Source organism: Phyllobates terribilis, unplaced genomic scaffold (genome assembly GCF_046119375.1).
Source record: "Phyllobates terribilis strain yellow unplaced genomic scaffold, ASM4611937v1 Scaffold_2__4_contigs__length_985480577, whole genome shotgun sequence".
Lineage (NCBI taxonomy): Eukaryota > Metazoa > Chordata > Amphibia > Anura > Dendrobatidae > Phyllobates > Phyllobates terribilis.
The window spans coordinates 198,898,358-198,923,919 of record NW_027362762.1 but is presented as its reverse complement, the minus strand read 5'-3'; the positions used below and the strand labels follow the sequence as shown (position 1 = coordinate 198,923,919).

General features: G+C 40.7%; 1 protein-coding gene across 2 annotated transcripts in view; it reads right to left on the bottom strand.

The window, feature by feature from the left end:
- The window catches only part of DDN (dendrin), a 48,945-nt gene that overhangs the window by 11,155 nt on the left and 12,228 nt on the right, over positions 1-25,562 (bottom strand). The window contains exons 2-3 of one of the 2 annotated variants that reach the window (XM_073670243.1): positions 24,177-24,412; positions 8,469-12,061 (exon numbers count right to left, since the gene is read on the bottom strand). In XM_073670243.1, coding sequence (XP_073526344.1) covers positions 8,469-12,061; positions 24,177-24,394 — 3,811 coding nt within the window. In that variant the 5' untranslated portion in view covers positions 24,395-24,412. Of the gene's footprint in view, positions 1-8,468; positions 12,062-24,176; positions 24,511-25,562 lie in introns of those variants that run through there. The other variant, XM_073670236.1, reaches the window with a different exon arrangement.

Below are 25,562 nucleotides of genomic sequence, written 5' to 3'. Positions count from 1 at the left end.
ACCTGGGATCAGTAGTTCCACTTGCTTTGTATCAGGCCATACTCACTGTCTCCCAACTTTTGGTTGGCCCACAGATTTTGTATCTCCAGCCAGTATAGTCTGTTGCCAAAGTCCACGATCCTCCAGATGACGGATAAAACAATGGAAGCACAGATATCCAGTAGCAACAGTCCTAGAATAAAGTTGATACCCAACGACATATCCACAACTGTAGTACGTTTATCCAGCCCAGTTGATAACTGATCTCCAACACTCCATAAGCCATCCATCCATCAGCTCCACGTCCACAGCCAATGGTCCTATCCCTCCAGTGTCCTTCCATCCACCCTCCACATCCCTGGGGTCAGCCCCCTCCCAGCATAGAAGTGATCACCCTCCCCCTCAAGCATTCACTGTTCGCTAAACAATGAAGAATATTCTAGAAGCCTTCATCTGAGACTGCATGTTAGACCCCCTGTGATGACGGCTCCACTGTGGCTCCACTGTGTCTCACCTAATGAGACCATTGGCTGTTGAAACAATGGACTGCTGAGATACAGATTAGTGGAATGCTGGACATTTTACAAGTGAATCTAGTGTACATACTGACAAGTTAACAGAACTATATAAAACATGACAAGTAAATCACTAATAAAACACAATAATAATATTAACAAAATGGTGGTCCGTTGCTGGAAAAGTATCATAGTCTTTAGAAAATGGGCAGCTCCTCACAATAATTTTTAATATTTGCCAAATGCCAGAATAATGAGAGAGAATGTTTTAAGGCATTTTCATTACTTACAGTAGTTTCGCGCGTGTCAGCGCTTCTACAGGTCCTGATCGGAGCTGTAGAAGCGCTGACACGTGCGAAACAGCTGTTGTCCAGGAATAGTGTTCTGCTGTCTAGATCGCATGTTGCTTTTAAAGTGATACAATAAAGGAGTACGTTTTATGGACCGGCGAGTGCTATCCTCTTTTTTCTTATTTGATTACATGATGTCATTGACTACTTTTTCTGGATAAGCACCCGGTACCAAAGGGAGAGGTGTCGCAAGTCTCTTTGCAATTTTCTGCCCAGTACAAAGGTGCCGGTTTTCTGTTTTCTCTTGGTGTTCTCACAATAGTTGGTCAGCATTCCTCATGACAAAACTGGTGTAACTGATCCAGGTTTGTAGGTCGTCTTGCTCGCACCTGCCTTTTCAGCTTTGCCCATGAATTTTCAATAGGATTGATATCAGGGCTTTGTGATGGCCACTCCAAAACATTGACTTTGTTATTCTTAAGCCACTTTGTTACCATTTTGGCTGTATGCTTCGGATCATTGTCCATCGCCAAGCTTTAACTTCATGGCTGATGTCATGAGATGTTGCTTCAGTATTGCCACATAATCTTCTATTCTTATGATGCCATCTATTTTGTGAAGTGCACCAGTCCCTCCTGCAGCAAAACAACCCCACAACATGGATGCTGCAACACCCGTGTTTCACAGTTGGGATGGTGTTCTTAGGCTTCCAAGCTTCTCCCTTTTTCCTCCAAACGTAATGATGGTCATTATGCCCAAATAGTTCAATTTTAGTTTCATCAGACCACAGGATATATCTCCAAAAATGAAGGTCTTTGTTCTTGTGTGAATTTGCAAACATTAATCTGGCTTTTTTATGTTTCTTTTGGAGTAATGGCTTCTTCCTGACAGAGTGGCCTTTCAGCCCATGTTGATACAGTACTCGTTTCACTGTGGTTATTGACACAATCTTACCAGCTTCCACCATCATCTTCACAAGGTCTTTTGCTTTTGTACTTGGGTTGATATGCACATGTCGTTCCAAAGCACGTTCATCTCTGGGACACAGAAACCGTCTCCTTCCTGAGCCATATGATGGCTGGACATTCCCATCTTCTTTGTACTTGCATATAATTGTTTGTACAGATGAACGGAGGCACCTTCAGGTATCTTGAAATTGTACCCAAGGATGAGCCAGACTTGTGCAAATCCACAATTCTCTTCCTGATATCTTGGCTGATTTCTTTAAAGTTTCCCATCATGCTACACAAAGAAGCAGTGTGTTTGACGTGTGCATTAAAATACATCCACAGGTGTGTCTCTAATTAACTCAGAAGCTTCCAAACACATGACATCATCGTATGGGCAGTCCAGAATTGTTTAAAGGCATAGTAATCTTAGTGTATGTAAACTTTTGACTTTGCAGTAAGTAATAAAATGCTTTAAAACATTCTCTCTCTCTCTCATTATTCTGGCATTTGGCAAATATTAAAAATTATGGTAATCCTAATTGACCTAAAATGGGAAAGGTTTATTCTGATTTCATGTCAAATATTGAGAAAAACATGCATACGTGTCTTTTTATAAAGTGTGTGTAAACTTCAGGTTTCAACTGTAGTTACTATACATTTTGCTCTAAAAGATAATATTCACATATTTTTTTACTTTTGTATGGAGTACAGAATTATAATACGATTACTTGGTTTATTGTTATATTTATCAAAAATATTCACAATCTGTTTTAAAAATAAAAAATAGAAACCTGGGACTTTTCACACTGGTTAATTGAGCTTTTTTTAGACTGTAACTTCCTGTTTAAGGAAATAACACATGTCCAGCCACAAGGAACAGATTCAGACCCTGTAATTTGTATTGAAGCAACTAATGAGTGTGTGCAAAGGTCATTGTGAAGGAAGGGGAGAAGGGTTCGCTGTCACATCATCTATTGTGATATCAGTCATTGTAATTCTGCCTCTGATGATAAGGAGTCTGCTGTAAACTCTTCTTGAAAGGACAGGAAGTATAAGTCTAAAAAAGTCTCAGCAGCCTGTGTGAAAATTGCATAATTCATTTTTTTTCTTCTTTAATAAAAATTGTGATATGAAAAAAACACAAAACAAAAAACATTGCCAAACATTGTTATTTAACCAGTTCAGGAGCAGGCACATTTTGGGGTTTTATCGTACATGCGATTTTATGTCAATTTTTCATTCTCTTTTTTAGTGGATATTGGGGGAAAATGTAAAGAAAATATAAAATATGTGCTGATTTTTTACATTTATTTATTTTTACTACCTCAAAGGATGCTAAAAAACATTTTAAATTGCATTGCCCTTTCCACAGAAATTATTTTTACATATCGAACATTTTTTTTTCAATGGCGTCGGGGCTACAAATAGTGATTCGGACTGGTGGTGACTTTTTTTTTTCTTTTATTTCACCTTTGGAGGACATTTTAACATATTAAAGGCAATCTGTCAGCAGGTTTTTTTGATATATAATCTGACAGCACTATAAGGTACCGACAAAGACCCTGATTAAAGCAATTTATCACTTAGAATACTAGGTGCAGCATGATAGTTACTATTTTTTTTATTTTTGCTCTATTTGTATATAAAATAAAATCTATTCTATATATACAAATTTTACTAGTGAACATAATACACATATTACAGAAATAAAACATTAAAACTATTTTGGATGATCCTCTGTTTCTCCTTCTGTAAATGTATTAACCCCTTACCGACTTTTGATTTATCGGTACGTCATATTTTGCAGGTGCTTCCCACAAATGGACATGTCATGGTCATCATGAGGGCACAGGAGCTGTGCCCGTTGATTGCCGCCAGGAGCTCGGATTAAGTGATAGCCGAGCACCAGCTGTCACAGCCAGGGGTGGTGCCCATGCTGCCCCCACTGTTTAACTCCCTAACTGCCGCAATCATTAGCGATCGCAGCATTTAGAAGGCTGGGTGAGGGAGGAGCATCCTTCTGCCATGCGATCAACATCTCCGCAATGTCATTGCGAGCTGTCGATTGTTGTCATGACCACCTACTGGTCTGCCAGCTACGGTGGCCTGGTATAATGCATTGCAATGCACCAGCTCTTGGCATGTTCCATCAGTGATCAGAGTAATACAAGTTCAAGCCCCATGGAGGGACTAAGTAAAAAAGTAAAAAAAAAAAAACTTGAAAAAAAACCTGTAAAAGAATAAAAAACAACAAAAATAGAAAAAATGATTATGCCAATAAACAAAAAAGTACACATATTTGGTATCGCCAAGTCCAAAACAACCTGATCTATAAAACTGTTACACTATTTAACCCCTACAGTGAAAGCCCAGCGTATCCACTTCAAACTACTAACACTGACCTACAAAGCCATCCATAATCTCTCTCCTCTGTATATCTCTGAATTAATCTCCCGATATATTCCTTCCCATAATCTCCGATCCTCCCAAGACCTCCTTCTCTCCTCCACACTTATTCGTTCCTCACGCAATCGCCTACAAGATTTCTCCCGAATAACCCCCGTCCTATGGAATTCTGTGCCTCAACATGTCCGATTATCTGCCACACTTGGATCCTTCAGACAGAACCTAAAAACCCATCTCTTCAAACAAGCTTACAGCCTGCCATGACCTTGCTTGCTGCCACCTCAACAACACCGGAGCTACTGCAACCCCTCAACCTACTGTCTCCTTCCCCATTCCTGTAGAATGTAAGCCCGCAAGGGCAGGGTCCTCTTCCCTCTGTACCAGTCTATCATTGTTAGTTTGTTTACTGTAAGTGATATCTGTATTTGGTATTTAACGCCTTCTTATGTACAGCGCCATGGAGTCAATGGCGCTATAAAAATAAATAATAATAATAGCTGTCAGAATAAAGCCATGCAAAAACATTTTTTTTCTATAAAAATTGTTTGTTTTTTTTGTGTAAAAGCAGCAAAACATAAAAAAAACAATCTAAATGTGGTATTGCTTTATTCGTACCGACCCAAAGAATAAAGCTGTCTTATCACTTTTATGACACTGTGAACGTGGTAAAAAAAAAAACACAAAAAAAATCCTGAATTGCTTTTTTTGTTCATTCTGCCTCCCAAAAAGCAAAATAGAAAGTGATCAAAAAACGCTATGTGCCCAAAAATGGCACCAATAAAAACATCAATTCGTCCCACAAAAAACAAGCCTACACATGACTCTGTCAGCAGAAAAATAAAAAAACGATAGCCTTCAAAATATGGTGATGCAAAAAACTTTATTTTGTAAAAAAAAGTGTTTTTAATGTGATAGTAGACAAACATAAAAAAATCGGTATAAATGTGGTATTGCTATAATTCTAATGACCCAAAGAATAAATCCGTCTTATCACTTACACTGATCGAGGAACAGTGTTAAAAAAAATAAATAAATAAAACCAATTCTTCACCTGCTGTTGATTTGTTCTTTCTGCCTTTCCAAAGATTGCAGTAAGGCTCGGAGCACATTTATCCTGTGCTCTAAGCTGAGCGCTTACACCGGGGTTTCAGTGTAAATCTCTGAAAAAGGTGATTCACACAAAATTCCAGACGGAAAATTCACTGTAATGAGGCAGGTGGAATCATTTTGAACTCCCGTCTGGGGGTCATCTGGCTGTGTCTGTTCCTTTTACGCATTTTTTAGGCATGCACACAAGCATGGTCAACAAAAGTTTTGTGCACCTTTGAAAAGTCGGACAACGCTGAACAGAGGCCAAACCAAGTCCAGAGTAACCCCACTTCCTCATTATAGTGAATGGATCCATTGGGGGTTTCATCTGAATCACGTATTTTGGAGATGTACAGTACAGGCCAAAAGTTTGGACACACCTTCTCATTTAAAGATTTTTCTGTATTTTCATGACTATGAAAATTGTACATTCACGCTGAAGGTATCAAAACTATGAATTAACACATGTGGAATTATATATTTAACAAAAAAGTGTGAAGCAACTGAAAATATGTCTTATATTCTAGGTTCTTCAAAGTAGCCACCTTTTGCTTTGATGACTGCTTTGCACACTCTTGGCATTCTCTTGATGAGCTTCAAGAGGTAGTCACCGGAAATGGTCTTCCAACAATCTTGAAGGAGTTCCCAGAGATGCTTAGCACTTGTTGGCCCTTTTGCCTTCACTCTGCGGTCCAGCTCACCCCAAACCATCTCGATTGGGTTCAGGTCTGGTGACTGTGGAGGCCAGGTCATCTGGCATAGCACCCCATCACTCTCCTTCCTTGTCAAATAGCCCTTACACAGCCTGGAGGTGTGTTTGGGTGTGTTTGGGGTCATTATCCTGTTGAAAAATAAATGATGGTCCAACTAAACGCAAACCGGATGGAATAGTATGCCGCTGCAAGATGCTGTGGTAGCCATGCTGGTTCAGTATGCCTTCAATTTTGAATAAATCCCCAACCGTGTCACCAGCAAAGCACCCCCACACCATCACACCTCCTCCTCCATGCTTCACGGTGGGAACCAGGCATGTAGATTCCATCCGTTTACCTTTTCTGCGTCGCACAAAGACACGGTGGTTGGAACCAAAGATCTGAAATTTGGACTCGTCAGACCAAAGCACAGATTTCCACTGGTCTAATGTCCATTCCTTGTGTTCTTTAGCCCAAACAAGTCTATTCTGCTTGTTGCCTGTCCTTAGCAGTGGTTTCCTAGCAGCTATTTTACCATGAAGGTCTGCTGCACAAAGTCTCCTCTTAACAGTTGTTGAAGAGATGTGTCTGCTGCTAGAACTCTGTGTGGCATTGACCTGGTCTCTAATCTGAGCTGCTGTTAACCTGCGATTTCTGAGGCTGGTGACTCGGATAAACTTATCCTCAGAAGCAGAGGTGACTCTTGGTCTTCCTTTCCTGGGGCGGTCCTCATGTGAGCCAGTTTCTTTGTAGCGCTTGATGGTTTTTGCAACTGCACTTGGGGACACTTTCAAAGTTTGCCCAATTTTTCGGACTGACTGACCTTCATTTCTTAAAGTAATGATGGCCACTCGTTTTTCTTTACTTAGCTGCTTTTTTCTTGCCATAATACAAATTCTAACAGTCTATTCAGTAGGATTATCAGCTGTGTATCCACCTGACTTCTGCACAACACAACTGATGGTCCCAACCCCATATATAAGGCAAGAAATCCCACTTATTAAACCTGCCAGGGTACACCTGTGAAGTAAAAACCATTTCCGGTGACTACCTCTTGAAGCTCATCAAGAGAATGCCAAGAGTGTGCAAAGCAGTCATCAAAGCAAAAGGTGGCTACTTTGAAGAACCTAGATTATAAGACATATTTTCAGTTGTTTCACAATTTTTTGTTAAGTATATAATTCCACATGTGTTAATTCATAGTTTTGATGCCTTCAGTGTGAATGTACAATTTTCAAAGTCATAAAAATACAGAAAAATCTTTAAATGAGAAGGTGTGTCCAAACTTTTGGTCTATACTGTAGATGGAAACCCCGATGTAAGTGCTCAGTTAGAGCACAGGCTGTGAATCACCTGAGGGTTATTAATGCTCACTACACCCCTAGATGAATTCTTTGAGAGATGTAGTTTCCAAACTGGGGTCACTGGCAAGCTATTCCAGCCAAAATGGTGCCCCAAAATTGAAATAGTGCTCCTTCCCTGTCGTGCGCCCAAACAGGAGTTTTCCACCACATATGGGGTATCGGTGTACTCAGGAGAAATTGAACAACAAATTGTACAGCCCATTTTTTCCTGTTACCCTTGTGAAAATTTAAAATTTGGGGCTAATTTTTTAAGAAAAATTTATTTTTTCCATTTTCATGGCTCAATGTTATAAATTTCTGTGAAGCACCTGCGGGTTCAAGGTGTTCACCACACATCTAGATAAATTCCTTGAGGGGTGTAGTTTCCAAAATGGGGTCACTTGTTGGGGGTTTCCACTATTCAGGCACTTCTGCAAACGTGACATGGCGTCTGCTATCTAATTCAGACAATTTTTGCTCCCAAAGTTGAATGGTGCTCCTTCTGACCCCTGGCATGAGCCCAAACAGTAGTTTTCCACCACATATGAGGTATTGGTGTACTCAGGAGTAATTGCACAAAAAAATGTATGGTTCATTTTCTCCGGTTACCTTTATGAAAATGAAAAAAATGGGGCTAAAACAACATTTTTGTAGGTAAAATGTGATTTTTTATTTTCACGGTTCTATGTTATAAAATTCTGTGAAGCACCTATGGGTTCAAGATGCTTACCGCATCAACCAAAATTTACTACTGACATGTAGTTCAATGTGTGATGAAAAAAACAATCTCAGAATAACTGGGATATGTTGAAGTGTTCCAGAGTTATTACCTTATAAATTGACACTGGTCAGAATTGAGAAAATTGGCATGATCAGGAAGGTGAAAACAGGCTTGGGATTGAAGGGGTTAAAAAGTGATAAATAGGTGATGCAATTCCTATTGTCAATAGCGGGCTGTCCCTGCTTAGTCTGGCATTCATCAATGATTGGATAGTTTATAAGTTTGCAGGAATATGCTCCATTGATAATGAGAATGGTAAAACCCAGTTGTTTAGTTAATCATACATTCTCAGGAGGAGTAACCAAATGACAATGCACAATTCTGAGAAAGGATGCTCCAGGATTGTTGTTGCATGTGAAATACGCATATTTACTAAAACAGACATTACATGAGAGCTTACAGCTCCTCTATAAAATGAGTTACCTGTTGTTAGCAGGTCTTGAACACCAGAACTTTCCGACATTTTACTTTGATCTTCATGGCTTGGGAAGAATTCTTGTTCGGTTTTATTCAGGTCTTGAAGAATTTCCTTAATGCAGCTGTTTAGATCATATACAGCTTCTTGTTCAGGCACTTGGAATATATTAGACTGTCCTGCTACTTCACCTTCATGCAATGTCAGTGGTGAAGGTTCTGCTACCACAAGGTCCTTTGTGAGTACATCTTTATCATGTCCATTTATTCCTTCGCTACCTGTTTCTTCAGTGAGGGGTAATGTGTCATCTTCCTTTTCACCTTTTCTCAGTATTACTGTCACTTCAGAGTCTGAAGTGTCTGAGCTGCACGAAGTCACACATTCTTCTGAAGCTTGCTCTATAGAGTCAGAAGAAGGTGTCTCCAGATCTTCATCTGTGTCAGAATCTGGGGCCGTGTGGCGCCTGATACGGGAGACAGCCTCCCTGAGATCTTTGGCATAGTAATTTGGTCTTCTTGAATACACTTTCACTGGGCACCTAGAGGCTGATGTTTCATTTATTTGAGAATCCAAGAAAGCACCGCCACTCGTTTGCCTACGCTGTATAGCTGGTTCCTCACATAAGCGATAATTTGTAAAATTTGGTGCATATTTTGTAGGAATGCAATTTTTTGTTTTCCATTGATTTTCTTTAGGAAGACTGTTCTCTGTGCTCATTGATATCATAACATTTTCTTCACTTATGTTCTTCTCAGTGACCATCGATATTGATTTTTGCTTAACAATACAGTCTTCCTCCGCTGACTTAGCTAACATACCCTCACCTTGTTTGACCTTTTCTTGGATCTGTAAATCCAATGGTTCAGCTATTGGTTTACAGTTCTGTTCAGTTACAATAGTTTCCACTTCTTCCTGAGTCTCTTCCTTGATGGTTGAATCCAGTTCCATATGGTGGAAAACCACATATGGGTATGTACTTATTCCAACAGAGTTTACCATATGCGAGTTAGTTTCTTGGGGTTTTGATGTTTCAAGAATTTGATCATTTTGGACTCTTATGTTAGAAAATTCTGAGCCGTTTTCATTGGTACATGCGTTCTGTATATCAGGAATAAGCACATGTACTTCCGACCCATGTTCTTTAATCTCTTCAGAACTGTTATTAAATTTTGGGCAATTATACATGCATACACTATCAGTACCAGCCACTGAAGCCGCTGACAGAGGATCCTCTAAAATGCATGGAATTTTTTTACAATTCCCGATTTTACACTCTTTTCTATAACTTCCATTTTTAATTAATACTTCATGCTCGTGCTCATTATCTGCGTGTCCATGATCAGCATTGTCAGCTTGTGATATGTTGGACTTGGGCCCATATTGAGCTTCACTCAGATAATCTAATTCTCCAATGGAAAGTCCTAAAATACGGACTGCTCTTTCTTTGAGGGTTGAAGGTTCTCTCTCTGTGTAACGTGAATTGCAATGTTGGGCTTTCGAATAGCTCTTTTGAGGGATCGGTTGTAGTGGTAAACTTGAACTAGGCTTTGAATGTGAAGAGGAGTAAGGTGCTCTCTCTTTCTTGACAAGACTCTTAGAATGACCTTGAGTGGCCAAGGTTTCCCCTTTAGATTTCTCATTAGGTACTAATTTAACTTGCTCTGTTATTGGTGGAAAAATAAACTCTGCCCTAACAACTACACAAGTTGCATCAATGACAAAAAGTCCCTCACCCTCATTAGATAATGCAGGCTGAATTTTCTCTGTTATAAGCTCCTTTGCATGACTTCTGCCTCGATCACTTTGATGTATAGAAGAATGTTCAGGTGTATTGTATTTCTTACTAAATTTCAACCCATCATGACTTCTCCAACGGTTTTGATCACGGCTCCTTCCTGGTAAAGTGTTGACATTTCCAGGCTCTCTCCACCTAGGAAATTCTGTATCTTTATAAGTCATTCTTTGCTTTTTAGAATCACCATGTTTTGTTTCATCCAATATATATGGTTTCATATATTGTTTTTTCAAGGGAAGAGTATGACTGTATCGTCCAAAGTCAACCTTATTTGTAGACGTCTTTATTGGGCCTCTTGTCTTTGATTCTTTGCCTGATATAACTCTTAATGGTCTTCTCCACTCATGTCCTTGCTCCCTATCTTGTTTATTAATGTTTATATGTTCCGCTCTTATCGTTTTATCAGCATTTTGAAAGTTTCCACTTGCATAACTAAAACCTAATTCTCTTGGCAGTTTTACTCCATGCAGAGGAATTGGTGGACGAGCATCAAAATGAGGCATTGGGAGTTGGTTGTTATTTGCAGAAGTCATATTTTTCCTGTTAGGTGCCTCACTCATATCATAAAGTGCTTTGTTACTTGTGTACGGGATTGATATGTCCCTTTGAAGAGGAAATGAAACTGTTCCATATATCAAGTTATCAGTCTGGAACTCAAGTTTAGACTTTGTTTTTGGAAAGTTAGGTATATTGTTAGCAATAGGAGAACTTCTGCCTTCTACACTCTCATATATATGATCAAGAAACTCATCAGACTTGGGTCCTGTCCACGTGCTATGAGCTCGAGGAAGTTTTCTGCCTTGTATAATGCTCTGCAAAGTTGGGTCAAACTTTTGCTTATCCCCTGCTTCCACTTTCTGCATATTTGTACTTGATGTTAAATTTGTCTTGGCAGCTCTACTTTTCTCTATACTATACCTTGGCACTTTTTCTCTACTTTCGTGACAGTCCTCTGTGTCATGTAAAAGTAGAATTTGATTACTTAGGATTTGTTTGAATCCTTTAGAGTGATTAACTTTTTCTTTGTTAATAGGAAAGATACGATGTGGGTAATCATAAGAGGGAGGAGGAACATAAGGTGGGGGAACTTTTCGTTTTCTTAATTGTGGCTGGTTTTCTTTTCGAATTTCCTGTTTGTGATTTATTGAGGGGCTTTGTTCCACAAATGTTTTAGCTACTTTGTCCTGAGAGGTCTCTGAAATAGCGGGATTACTTATTCCTGATTTAGCCGATTTAACAAGTTTAGACCACCAACTTCTTTTCTCCTGACTTGTATCTCCAGAATTTGTCACAGCAGATTTCATTTTTTCAGTCTCTGGATATTCCACTTTGCTTGTTTGTGATAAGAGTTGGTTTTGTAGAGCCTTGGGCAGAATATGTAATGGTTCCCACTCATCATACTTTAGCTCTTTCATCTTTTTCTCCAATATATAATCTGCTTCCCATTTTCCATAAATAGAGTCCATCTGTATTAGTTTCCCTTTTTGCCTTTGCCTACTGGGAAGGGAATGGTTTATTAGTTCTCCACATGGATCACTAGAAAAGTTTTGTCTGTTCCTTTCAAATTCAGCAGGATACGTGCCAGCTACGTTGCTGTCCCACTTATAATGAATCTGTTCTCTTATTTGGGCATCTCTTTTTTTATCAGCATTTTGATACATTCTTCCTACTTTTGATCCTCTATGAATTGGCAGTAGATTGGAATCCCAGTTTGTTGAATCTTGCAAAACTGCTCCTTGTTGCAGTCTGGCGGCAGACCATAATCTATGAGGAGACTGACCTCTCATTGGTGCTTTGTTAACGTACCTTAGAAACAAATTAATAAATAGACCATATTTAGCCTTATTAAAAAGAACTTTTCGTTAACATTTTCTTATACTTGGCTTTATTTAAACTAATTTCATGTGCCGTATTTGTGTTCTATGAGTCCTGTTTAACATTTCTTTGACATTGCATTGTAGCCAGTTAAAACCTAAATGAAGGAGTTGTCTATTGATTTTTTATGGGGAAACTGTTATGTCCAATAACGCTATTAGCCTGCAGATATGGGGTTAATCTGCAGGTTAACAGCGTCATGAAAGTGTCTGGTGGCAGAACTGAAAGCCAGAGGCACCTGGGAGAAATAAAGTTCTTTTTCTCTTAGGAACAACTGGGAAAAAAAATAACTTTATTTCTCCCAGAAGCCACCAGCTTTCAGTCAAGTAGGCACGCCCGGAGCAATTAAAATCACCGCACACAACACTGAGAGCACGCTCTGGCACTGCAGTGCATCAGTACAGAGTCAGCTGGCAATCAGTGCCAGGGCATGCTTACAGCCGGCGCTCTCAGTGCTATGAGCAGTGACTGTAATTACTTCTGGCATGCCTGCATGACTGAAAGCCAGTGGCTTTCGAGAAAAATTATGTTCATTTTTGCAGATTAACCCTATATCTGCAGGTTAATAGTGTTATTGGACATGACAGATTCCCTTTAATCCCTGTTAGTACAGTCCTAGACACAACAGAAATGCTAGTGGGCATTTCTGACAGCTTACAGTGAGTATTCAGGACAATACAAGGAAATAAACTAGCAGAAACTAGGTGAGCACCAGTCTTGTCAAATGCAATCAATTTTACTCATCTAGTTGTCCATGGATATGTCTTTGAATTTCTTTTATGGACAGGTCGCACATGCTTAGTAGATACCGTCATTCTTCTAGCAGTCTTACTGTGCAGCGAGGCAGCGCATGCATAGTACAGGGTGGACAGGAGCACAATGCGCCAGCTACAATCAAAGAAGGTACAGCTTGCCTCCTCTCCGACTGTGCTGCTCGGCTGTATGGTAGATGCAGCAGAGCAAGTGCAGAAATACCAGCTACTAAACTAGTGATAGTTTTGCTCATTAATTGCATGAATTTTTCTGTCCATATTTGTTACAATGACACCTCCTACCCATATACACAATATAAATACAACTGGGCCTCTGTCTGCACTATTGGAAAGAGAAACAGTCTTTGTTGCCTACAGAAACCAATCAGAGCTCAGCTTTCATGGTGGCTCAGTGGTTAGCACTGCAGCCTTGCTGTGTTGAGGTCCGGGGTTCAAATCTGATCAAGGACAACATCTGTAAGGAGTTTGTATGTTCTCCCCTTGTTTGTGTGGGTTTCCTCCGGGTTCTCTGGTTTCCTCCCACACTCCAAAGACATACTGATAGGGAATCTAGATTGTGAGCCCCAGTGGGGACTGTGCTGATAATGTCTGTAAATTGCCTGAATTGTAAAGCGCTGCGGAATATGTTGGCGCTAAATAAATAAAAAGATTATTATTTAAAAAGCACAAGTGAAATGAAAGCTGTGCTGTGATTGGTTGCTATAGGCAACAAAAAGCAGGAAAGTACACATAGCGGAAATATATCTAAAACTCATAAAGAATTATTCGGCGGAAGATTTATATATACATATGCACAGCATGGTGGGGACAGAAAAGAGTTAAATTTATTGATGTAACTATTAAAAAAAAAAAAAAACAATTCATAACTATTGCCATACTGATGTCTTCTCCTGTCATCTCTGCCCCTCGCAGAATAGATTGGAGGAATAGCTAATGTCAGCTGTGCACAAGAAAGTGTAGGGAGCCTAAAGAAGAAGCAGGTTCTTGTGGGAAATGTACCTTACCCTGGTCACATGGTCAGAACTGATGGATCGCCCACTTCACAATGAGCAGAGGCGCAGGTATGGAGAAGTAGGAGCCACAAAGAGGAGTAAGAGTGTAGGCAGCGAGGATCTGAAGGCATGGGTGGATTACTTTAGAGAGGTTATTTGGCTTCAGGGAGTAGGGACCCAAAATAGATTCTGGAATAATCCCCTTTAATTATTTTAAACCAGTCAATCAGTTAAAAAATATTCCCTGAAATCCCATAATCCCACATTCAACTATTAGGGAGAGAGAAGGAGGACACCACAATAAAAATATGCTGTAATGTTCAACCCGTCACATACTAAGAGGCTATAATTCAATCGTATTACTTCTCATGTCCTTTGCCTTACTTTGTATTTTAAGTGGGTATTAGGTGTAATGTTATAACTTTGGAGTGTGCCAGCTTGTATTTACCATGACCCTATTCTTGAGGTTTAGTCCACACAATATTGTGGTGTGGCTTGTTGTTACATTTAAACTCTGAGCTTTTTAAATGTGTTTAACTTTTGGAATGTTTGTCTAGTTGTTTGTTCAATAAAATTATATGATTAAATATTGGTGATCCCTGTCCATACATACTTCTTTCTTCTTGCATACGATTGAATAATCCCACATTCAAGAACACTTTGCATTTCCATACTACATTAAATTTAGTTATTGCATGCAGAAAAATAGTGCTGGAAAAAAGCTATGATAAGCTAAGGTCACTATGTACAGTAATAGAAATGATCCAGGAATTGGCACTTCCACTATGAGTTTGTTGGTAATAATCAAGAAGGGAAAAACCATCATAGAGCAATGGGCCCTGATGAAGGCTGATCTAGCCGAAACACATTGTGTTTTTAATAAACACTACCGGTTTTTGAGGGTCCATTGATCTGTGATTATTTTTCCCTACTTGATTATTACCAACAAACTCATGGTGGAAGCACCAATTCCTGGATCATTTCCATTCTCCTAGTGCCGCTGGAACTCCATTGGAGGAACTTCCACGTTCTACTAAGTCGGCTGCAATCCACATCAGGATCACACATTGGATCTTATTCTTGAGTTGTGCCTTAGCTAGCACAACCATACCAGGTGAACATATATTTATCATCTGTCATCTGATTCCATGTACAACTAAAAAACTACGCTTAGACAATGCTCCCTCTTATTCCCCTATCCCTAGGGACATCATTTTATCAAATGTACAGTAATTAGTGTTGAGCATTCCGATACTGAAATATCGGGTATCGGCCGATATTCGCGGTATCGGAATTCCGATACTTAATTCCGATACTTTTACAATATCGAATACCGGAATCTGAAGTTCCCATAATGCCTGCGCTCTGCAGTGTCTCTGAAGTATGACAAGCTGGATGGCAGCGCTCAGCTGAGATCCAGCCTGTCATCAGAATGCCATCCCAGCGTGGGAGAATTCTCCTGATCGTTTAACAGCCGGCGGGCGGTAAAAAGCCGCCGGCTTTTAAACAATCACACAGCCCCATACTGCTTCCCCGCAGCCTCCCACCCCGATCCTCCGCTCCCCTCGCCACCTCCCATCCCGATCGTAAGTTAGGACCGGGCGGGGAGCGCAGCACCAAGGAGAGGGGAGCGAAGGACCCGAGCAGGGAAGCCGGCAGTGAAAAGACTTCACCGCTGGCTTTCCCGTTCTGTGCTGCACTTTCCCGCCGGTTATTTCAAATGAACAGCTGAGGTATCAGGTGATGCTGATCAGCTGTTCATTTGAAGTAGCCGCGGTGCCCTCAGAGGGTTCACGTGAGTTCATGCTTGACTGCATTGCATGAACTCACATGAACTTTCCCACGGCCGCACAGGTCAGCCTCACCTCCCAGACGATCAGCCCGTCATGATTGGTGTGTGTGGGTGTCTGTGCGTGTGTCTGCGAGTGTGTGCGGGGTGTCTGTGCGTGTGTCTGCGAGTGTGTGCGGGGTGTCTGTGCGATGTCTGCGGGTGTGTGCGGTGTCTGTGCGATGTCTGCGGTATTGCATAAGCGGGTTCGCCGGAGTTCAGGCAGCACTGCTCCGGTTAGCTCCTTTACGGCCCTGCTGTATCGTGAGAAATTCCCACGGTACAGCAGTGCCGTAAAGGAGGTCTCCGGAGCTGCGCTGCCTGAATGCACTCCGGTGACCTCAGTCAGTGGCTCCCGCTGCCGGGAGCGGACGTGTTCCCGGCAGTGTGAGCTTACAGCAGCCATGCACAGCTGTCACCATCTCCAGATGTGACAGCTGTGCATGGGAGATCAGCGCAGGAACGTGGACAGGTAACTATTTTTTTTTTAGTAAACTAAGAATTAAATAAAATGGTGTGTTTTATTTCAAATAAATTATTTTTTTCTGGGTGTAGTGTGTGTTTTTTCTTTTTAACACTTTGTAGGTTAGTAATGGGGGTGTCTTATAGACGCCCATCATTACTAACCTGGGCTTCATGGCAGCTGGCGCTGACATGAACCCCAACCCTATTACCCCCTGCCACCGCACCAGGGCAGCGTGGAAGAGCGAGGCTAAGTGCCAGAGTTGGCGCATCCTATGGATGCGCCATTTCTGGGGCGGCTGACGGCTGGTGTTTCTAGCCTGGGAGGGAGCCAATATTCATGAAATAATTAAAAAAAATTGATGTGGGGCTTCGCCCTATATTTGTGTCCAGCCAGGTACAGCAGGCAGGAACGGGCTGCGCCCAACCACCAGCTGCCTATTTGTACCTGGCCGGACACAACAATATAGGGAAGCCCTTTTTTTAAAAAATTATTTCATGAAATAATTTAAAAAAAAATTGACGTGGGGCTTCGCACTATATTTGTGTCCAGCCAGGTACAGCAGGCAGGAACGGGCTGCCCCCAACCACCAGCTGCCTATTTGTACCTGGTTGGACACAACAATATAGGGAAGCCCTTTTTTTCTTAATTATTGCATGAATTTCATAAAATAATTTAAAAAAAAAAATACGTGGGGCTTCGCCCTATTTTTGTGTCCAGCCAGGTACAACTAGGCAGCTGGGGGCTGGAATCCGCAGCGCAGGGAGGCCCAAGCTTTCTGGGCCCCACCCGCTGCAAATTGCAGTCCGCAGCCACCCCGGAAAATGGCGCGTTCATACAAGTGCCATCTTCTGGCGCTGTACCCAACTCATCCAGGGCCCTGGTGCGGTGGCTCACTGGGTAATAAAGGGGTTAAGGCCAACTTGGAATTATCAGCTGGCCCTAAGCCCGAAATTCATGGGGTCACGCCAATATTAGACATGACCACCATGAATTTCTAGTAAAGTATTTAAAAAAAACACAACACCCAGAAAAAAGTCCTTTAATTGAAATAAACACACAATTCTTTATTGTTCTAAATTAAACTATACTTACCATCACGCCCATTCCAGCTGAAGCCAACGATCTCCTGCAATAAAAGAAAAATAATAAAGCAACCTCATCCTTACCTTTCCATGGTTCCCACGACATCTTCAGCTCTGCTACATCGAGATGACAGGCTGGACCGCAGCAGAACGCTGCCATCCAGCCTGTCATCCCGCAGACACTGAGAAGCGCAGGCTTGCTTGCGCTCCTCAGTGTCTCTCTGTGACGGCATAAAGATGAGCCGAGGTCATGTCCAATGAACTCGGCTCACCTCATGCACGTCACTGACAGCGTGGGAAAATTCTCCTGCACTCAGTGCTTCAGCGTGAGAATTTTCCCACGCTGTCAGTGACGTGAATGAGGTGAGGTCATGTACAATGAACTCAGCTCACCTCATGCACGTCACTGACAGCGTGGGAAAATTCTCCCGCTGAAGCGCTGAGTGCAGGAGAATTCTCCCATGCTGTCAGTGACGTGCATGAGGTGAGCTGAGTTCATTGGACATGAACTCGGCTCATCTGGATGCCGTCACAGAGAGACACTGAGGAGCGCAAGCATGCCTGCGCTTCTCAGTGTCTGCGGGATGACAGGCTGAATGGCAGCGTTCTGCTGCGGTCCAGCCTGTCATCTCGATGTAGCAGAGCTGGAGCTGTCGTGGGAACCATGGAAAGGTAAGGATGAGGTTGCTTTATTATTTTTCTTTTATTGCAGGAGATCGTTGGCTTCAGCTGGAATGGGCGTGATGGTAAGTAGAGTTTAATTTAGAACAATAAAGAATTGTGTCTTTATTTCAATTAAAGGACTTTATTCTGGGTGTTTGTATTTTTTTTTTTAACTTTGACTATGGGGTTAGTAATGGGGGTGTCTTATAGACGCCTCTCCATTACTAACCTGGGCTTGATGTCAGCTGGCATTATAAGCTGACATCAACCCCAACCCTATTACCCCACTGCCACCGCTACAGGGCAGTGGGAAGAGCGAGGCTAAGTGCCAGAATTGGCGCATCCTATGGATGCGCCATTTCTGGGGCGGCTGACGGCTGGTGTTTCTAGCCTGGGAGGGGGCCAATATTCATGGCACCCTTCCTGGGCTATTAATATCAGCCCCCAGCTGTCTGCCTAGCCTTTGCTAGCTATTAAAATAGGGGGGACCCCACGTCATTTTTTTGAGGGGGTCCCCCATTTTAATAGCTAGTAAAGGATAGGTATTCAGCTGGGGGCTCATATTAGTAGCCTGGGAAGCTCCGTGGGTATTACCCCCTTCCCAGGCTTCAAACATCTGCCCCAGCCGTCTGCTTAACCTCCGCTAGAGACTAAAATTAAGGGGAACCCCACGCCAATTTTTTTTTAAATAAATCCTTTATTTTAACACTAAATGACAAGTACAGTAATCAACACTGTCACTGTACTTCATATATAAGTGACTGACATGTTTCTATCTATCTAATCTATGTATGATTCTCTATTCCTTCTATTCTAAATTGTCGGGTACAGATGCTGAATTGCCGGCCGGCTTTTTTAAAGAGACGGTGCATGAAAACACTATTATATTTTTAAATAAATCCTTTACACTAAATGACAAGTACAGTAAGCAACACTGTCACTGTACTTCATATATATGTGACTGACATGTTTCTATCTATCTAATCTATGTGTGAAGCTCTATTCTTTCTGTTGTAAATTGTCGGGTACCGGTGTATGCCGCAGATGAATTGCCGGCTTTTCATGTAATACATTCTACATTATTCTTAGTTGTTTTCCTTCATGTAGAATTAACCTACAAGGAAAGAAAGGGTTTATTTTCATTCCGATATTTGTGTCCCATTGACTTGCATTGGTTTCCGGTATCGGAATCGGCGATATCCGATACTTTTTGAGTATCGGCCCGATCCAATCCGATACGATATTTCCTGATATCGGAAGGTATCGCTCAACACTAACAGTAATATGAAGCATTTCCCTAATGTGTCCTTTGCTTACACTCTAATTTCATTGCAAAAAAAACTAAATATAGGTAGATTGGACCTAGAAAGCTATTTCACATGCAGTATTCAAAACGCAGGTTTTGCTACATTTTTGCTTCTTTTTTAATGTGTTTTTACTGCGGAGACTACGTGTGATTTGTCTACAATGCATGTTTAATAACTTTAGTTTTATTCACTAAAAACGCGGCAACAAAACTGCAAAAAATGTAAAACCTGTTTGCTGCAGGTTTTTTTTGCATTTCCTCATAGCTTTCCATGAGTGAAAAACGCTGCAAAAACGCTGAAAGAATTTACATGCTGCAGTTTTCAAAATTGCAGCAGTGCTCAAATTCAGCCAAGAAAAAAACAAGCGTGTGCATGGGATTTATGAAATCTTAGAGCTTCTGCTGATACTGTAAAATGCAGCTTTTTTCTGCAGAAAAAAAATGCAGGAAAAAAAAAAAAGTTACCATAACGCTGCATGTGAACATAGCCTAACTGCTCAGATTGACCCCTCTTTATCTGGCCCTAAATATTTAAATATACAGTGCTCAAAACTAATTCTGCTTACAAAATATATCATTTGTAATCTAATAACAATAATATAATTTTCTCCCGGCTACTCTAATTACATTTTGTTTTGTAATGCCTCATTCTCTCCAGCGGCTACTGACTTCTTATACCAGAAGGTATATACAATCTATATATGTATAGATATATAGATATATTTATATCTATATACATCTATACTGTATATATATATATATATATATATATATATATATATCTATATATAGGTCAATTTTTAATACAAGTCTATGAGTGCCTCGTTCTGGCTCTCATAGACTTGTATTGAGAGCTGGTGAGCGGAGCTTCAGACTCCCCAGCTGTCAGAAGCTGTACTCACAAGATGGCGCTGCGGGACCGGAGCGGTGCTAAAAACCAGGGTAGACGCCGGAAGGTGAGTATATCACCGGGGGGCTAGGTGCTTACACTTAAAAGCGCCACTCCAGAGCTGAAAAAAAAAAACACAGTAGTGTGATGCTTTAATTTAAAAAAAAAGTTGGCAAATATTGATTTAAGAGTTGCACTCTGACACATATGCTTGCAAATTGGAAGATGTTAGAATTGCAAAGGTTCACCGTTATTAATGTGGTTTTGTGGGTCTCACTTGAAGAACTATTTGTGTTGAATTCCAAGTTGTTCATGAAAGTGCTGCTCCATTTCCAGATTTAATTATGGACCCACTCAGGCAAATTAAACTCAAAGAAACAAGTAAAATTATAAGTTTTATAAAACTATAATCAGATTGTCTGCGATTCGACATTGTTACTTGTTCGACGTTTCAACATTGAATCACACTCGATATAATTTTTTTATACCTATCAATGGAAAATATTTATGTAAAAGATATTGCAACCAGAAGCAATTACCATCTAGCACTAGATCAGGAGTAGATGGTAGGTCGGTGGGGTTGGTTGGTTGTCAGTCTTTGAATGGATTGTCAGTTTCCAGGTTTGACCACCCGTCTGCTGAACTTCCTCCAAGTTGCGGTAATGAGACTGGGGAGGTGGATATGTATTAAATGCTTAAAGCTGTAATATTATCTTTAAGAGGATCTTTCACCAAGTCAAAAGTATTCAATTTTAGGTCTAATTTTATTCCCGTTGCTCCCCTGAGTTTTCAGTTTTTTGTTTTTTTTCTGAAATCCGCCATACAGTTTCAGAGATATGGGCATATTTAATTGTTACTAATTTTTATTATCTTTGCCAAGGGGGCGTGGCTAACAGTGTAAAATGCAGAGCAGTCTAATGACACGCCCCCAAATAGTTCTGTGAGCCACGCCCCCTTGTAACGATCATAAAAATTAGCACTAAATAAAAAGGTCCATTTCTCTGGAACTATATGGTGGATTTCAGAAAAACAAAAAACAGAATACTCAGGGTGCAGCGGTAATAAATTAAGAGCAATAACTGGTCACACTTGATGCTGGTCACAGGTCCTCTTTAAAGTGGTACTCTGAGCAATATTAGTAGAATACACTCTGGTCCCTCGAAAACAAGCTCCAAGGTGATCTGTGCTCTGTAGGTCTTTAACATCACAGAAAACTTTAAATAAAAAAAATATATAGTAAATCTCCATAACTTTGGATGTTAGATAGATTTGCTTTGTTTATCAAAACATACAAGTGATATTAAAAAGACATTACTAATCCTACCCAATCCATGAGGATCTGCCACCTGCCAAAAACATATAACAAACTATTGTCATAGCCAGTAACACTTTAGTTTATGGAAATTGGTAGCTACAATCATATTTTTTACTTTTGTTTTATAAATAACTCCAAACGCATGCATTGCAATCTATGTATTTCTATACATTTACCACATGTATCAGTCTGTATTTACTTTGACTAGTTATTAAAAAAAAAAAGTAAGATACAGCATCTCTGCAGTTTAGGAAAACTTTAGAATTGATATTACACAGACATGTCCAAACTTTGTATCAAAACCTTTTCTCACCTGGGCAGCAGGTCTCTGCCATCCTGAGGGACGGTGGTCCACCTGCAGCTCTGACGGGCTAGCCTACATTCATTCCTCCACCCGGGTGGAATATGTTTAGTTTTGATCTCAGCTTCAAAGGGCACAAGCAAATGTAATCTTACAACTTACTATTTAATGAGATATAGCGAAGGAGCAATAAACACTTCTCGACTTGTTCTCCTAGTATAAAACTGCATTAACGCTCATAAACCTGTATGATACATAAAAGACATACTGTACAGATGGGCAATCAATATATTCTGTAGCTTTATACTGGCCCAGATCCATGGAATTACCAGTAGTCTGGGTCCACGTATTGTTCCTCATCTCATTTTATAATTTACATACTAAGACTGCATGGCTACCATGATTTTAAATACTGTATTATCTCCCTTTAATGTAAGGGTAAAGTCCGTGTAAACTGCGTAGTTAGAGTTGCAACTTGAGAATCTTGGGCTCCGATGCAGACTGATGCCAACCACTGATTAGTAGACTAATACAGTTACCGACCTCTTTGTTGCTGATACCTTATGGGGCAACCAAAGTGCATCTCAGTCCGATTACTACTGTAACTGACCCTAGACTATATACCATGGTATACATGTGTATACATAAGAACAGGACTTGGTATGTAATGGTTTGCTGCCACTAAATGTAAGGGCTCGTTCGGCTGAGTGCTATCCGATGTTTTATTGGATAGCACTCAGGTCAATGTTATTCTATGGGGCAGTACTGATCAGCGTTTTTTTCCTCATTCTGAAACGGCATGAAAAAAAAAATTACAGCGTGCTGCGAGTTTCTGCGCAAATCGGATGGCACGTACCCTTTCAAGTCTATCTTCAGACTGCACTCGGATGACATCGGAGTGCAGTCCGATTTCCGCGGACTCACACAATGGAGAAGATGGAGAAATGCTGTTCTCACCTGTGCTACGATTCTCTCATCTGAGAGAATCTGATCACACTAAGCTGACATTCGGATCAAACTCTGATCAGAGTTTGATCTCAGTGTCATTTACATAATCGTCCCAATTCTCTCGGACGACAGAATCTATGACCGTCTGACCATAATTCAGACGTCTGTACAAATCGGTCCAAGACTGGACTGTAGTGCATGGACTGGCCGCAAGTCTCCCGACCCGAGCGTGACAGTTTCAGAAAAATATATGCGACCAGTCCGTGTTTTGGGGTCTGATCTCAGACCGATTTGTACAGACGTCTGAATGCCCCCTGAATTACTGAGTTCTCCTTAATTATTAGCAAATATATTGGAAATGTTGAGGAATTGAAATGCAAAAGAATATTACAAAATTGTAGAACATTTATTTATACAGTGCTTAACTCTTATTATTATTCTATATTCCTGTAACTTACATAAAGCCTCCAAACCCATTAACCCTCTCACTGCCATGAATACAGCTAGATTTTAGGGTTAGAGCTAACATCCTGGCATGATATTAGAGCCCAGAATTTTATCTGGCTCGATATTTTATGTGCAGGGTTTGGGCGGCAATTCTTCTTCAGAGCCGGGAAAAAGTTAGAATTGGTGTGGAAGAAGGGAAATTGCAAATAACATCAGAAAGAAAGATCACAGCCTGTTACGGTCATCTCTCCCACTGTATAGCTTCCACTAATCACAGGTTGATACAGGAACTTTTCTTTATTACCAATCAGGAATTACATGTGGGAAATATGAACTCTGCACACCTTGGATATTTATCTTGAGGAAGTGTTTACATCTCTGCTTGGGTCCAACTTTTAAAATATTTTTAAAAATAGAAATGGGGCGTAATTTGATTTATTTTGTAATTATTCAGCTTTTGAGTGTAAGAACAAATGAATAAATGGATGGAAGAGAGAGAACGAGATAGTAAGAAATAAATAAAATAAATACATAAGCTAAAATTCAGTTCCTTCTTCTATTTCTGCTTAGTGTGACTCCTCTCTAATGATTTTTAGAATTTTCTTCTTTGGATCCACAACCTCCTAGTAATCTAATAAGGCATTATAAGTCTTACATGTTTCAAAGCACACAATGGGATGGATCGTATGAATCTCTTGAGATGCTCAGCAATTTTCTAATATTGAATAAACTGATCCCAAAGCAGCCTCCACGACTAAGCTATTATAACAAAAATATATATACCAATATATATACCAACACTATAAAGCAAAAAAAAAAAAGATGAAAAAAGAAAAAAGCATGAAATATACACAAGGAAAATAGCAAAGGCTTCAATTGCCATGAATACCAAACATTTGTTTCCAACCCTTCCTACTCATTATCAGTTGTAGAATAATAGTAATGTGAAAGCAAAACCCCAATACAGCCTAAATAACAACCAAATAAACAAAATAATGTTTTATTTACAAAATAACTACTTCCATACATATATTACCTGCCGGGTATAGTGCCATATTTCCCTCTGTCCTCTAATGATCTTCCATGACCATCAGCGACTGTTCTGTAATTATCGTGATTTCGGCTTGGTAAAGTACTGTATTTGAGGAGATTGTCTGGTAAAGTACTGTATTTGAGGAGATTGTCTGGTTGCCTTCTGGGGTTTGTACTGTACACCCATGAGCCGTCCAAGTCCATCCTTCTGTGGCTGTCCATCGTAAAAGGTTATAAAAACTGCAGAAAAATAGGAATTCTTTAGTGAAACATTATTCACATGAGGGGTAACCAGCACTTCCTTGTGAATGCATGTAAGGATATTGTTTAGCCGTGCTGTGAAGACTATTGTCTCATTAACCAAACCCAGATGGTTTAGGATTGTATGTTTTTTTTTCACTTCGGTAAAGTATAATTGGAAGAATATAACTCTATCCAAGTGTTTTACGGAATAGAAAATATAGAAAAACACCAGTTGAAGCCATGAATGATTTACATTGAATTGATCTAAAATAACAGTAAATGTAGAAAATATAAAGACATCTGTAAAATTCAGTTAAAACACAATTTAATAATTTTTATCCTATTTTGCCCCAAATGGCTTTCAAAACTAATGGTGATTTAGAATAGCTGATTCACGGCATTAAACGACCAGTGAATGGCTACATAGAAATCAATGGATGGTCACTTATAACTAGTGTTGAGCATTCCGATACTGTAATATCGGATACCGGAATCGGAAGTTCCCATAATGCCTGCGCTCTGCAGTGTCTCTGAAGGATGACAAGCTGGATGGCAGTGCTCAGCTGCGATCCAGCCTGTCATCTCAATGCCATTCCAGCGTGGGAGAATTCTCCTGATTGTTTAAAAGCCGCCGGCTTTTAAACAATCACTCAGCCCCATACTGCTTCCCCGCAGCCTCCCACCCCGATCCTCCGCTCCCCTCGCCACCTCCCATCCTGATCGTAAGTTAGGATCGGGCGGGGAGCACAGCACCAAGGAGCGGGGAGCGAAGGACCCGGGCGGGGAAGCCGGCAATGAAAAGACTTCACCGCCGGCTTTCCCGTTCTGTGCTGCGCTTTCCAGCCGGTTATTTCAAATGAACAGCTGAGGTATCAGGTGATGCTGATCAGCTGTTCATTTGAAGTAGCCGCGGTGCCCTCAGAAGGTTCATGTGAGTTCATGCTTGACTGCATGAACTCACATGAACTTTCCCACGGCCGCACAGGTCAGCCACACCTCGCAGACCATCAGCCCGTCATGATTGGTGTGTGCGTGCAGGCAGACATAGGCCAATGTGACACTACTGCTCCCATCGGCCTATGTCTGTCCCCCGTCCACTCGTGCCAGCAGGATCAGCTCGATGGGAGCAGTAGTTCCCATCAGCCTG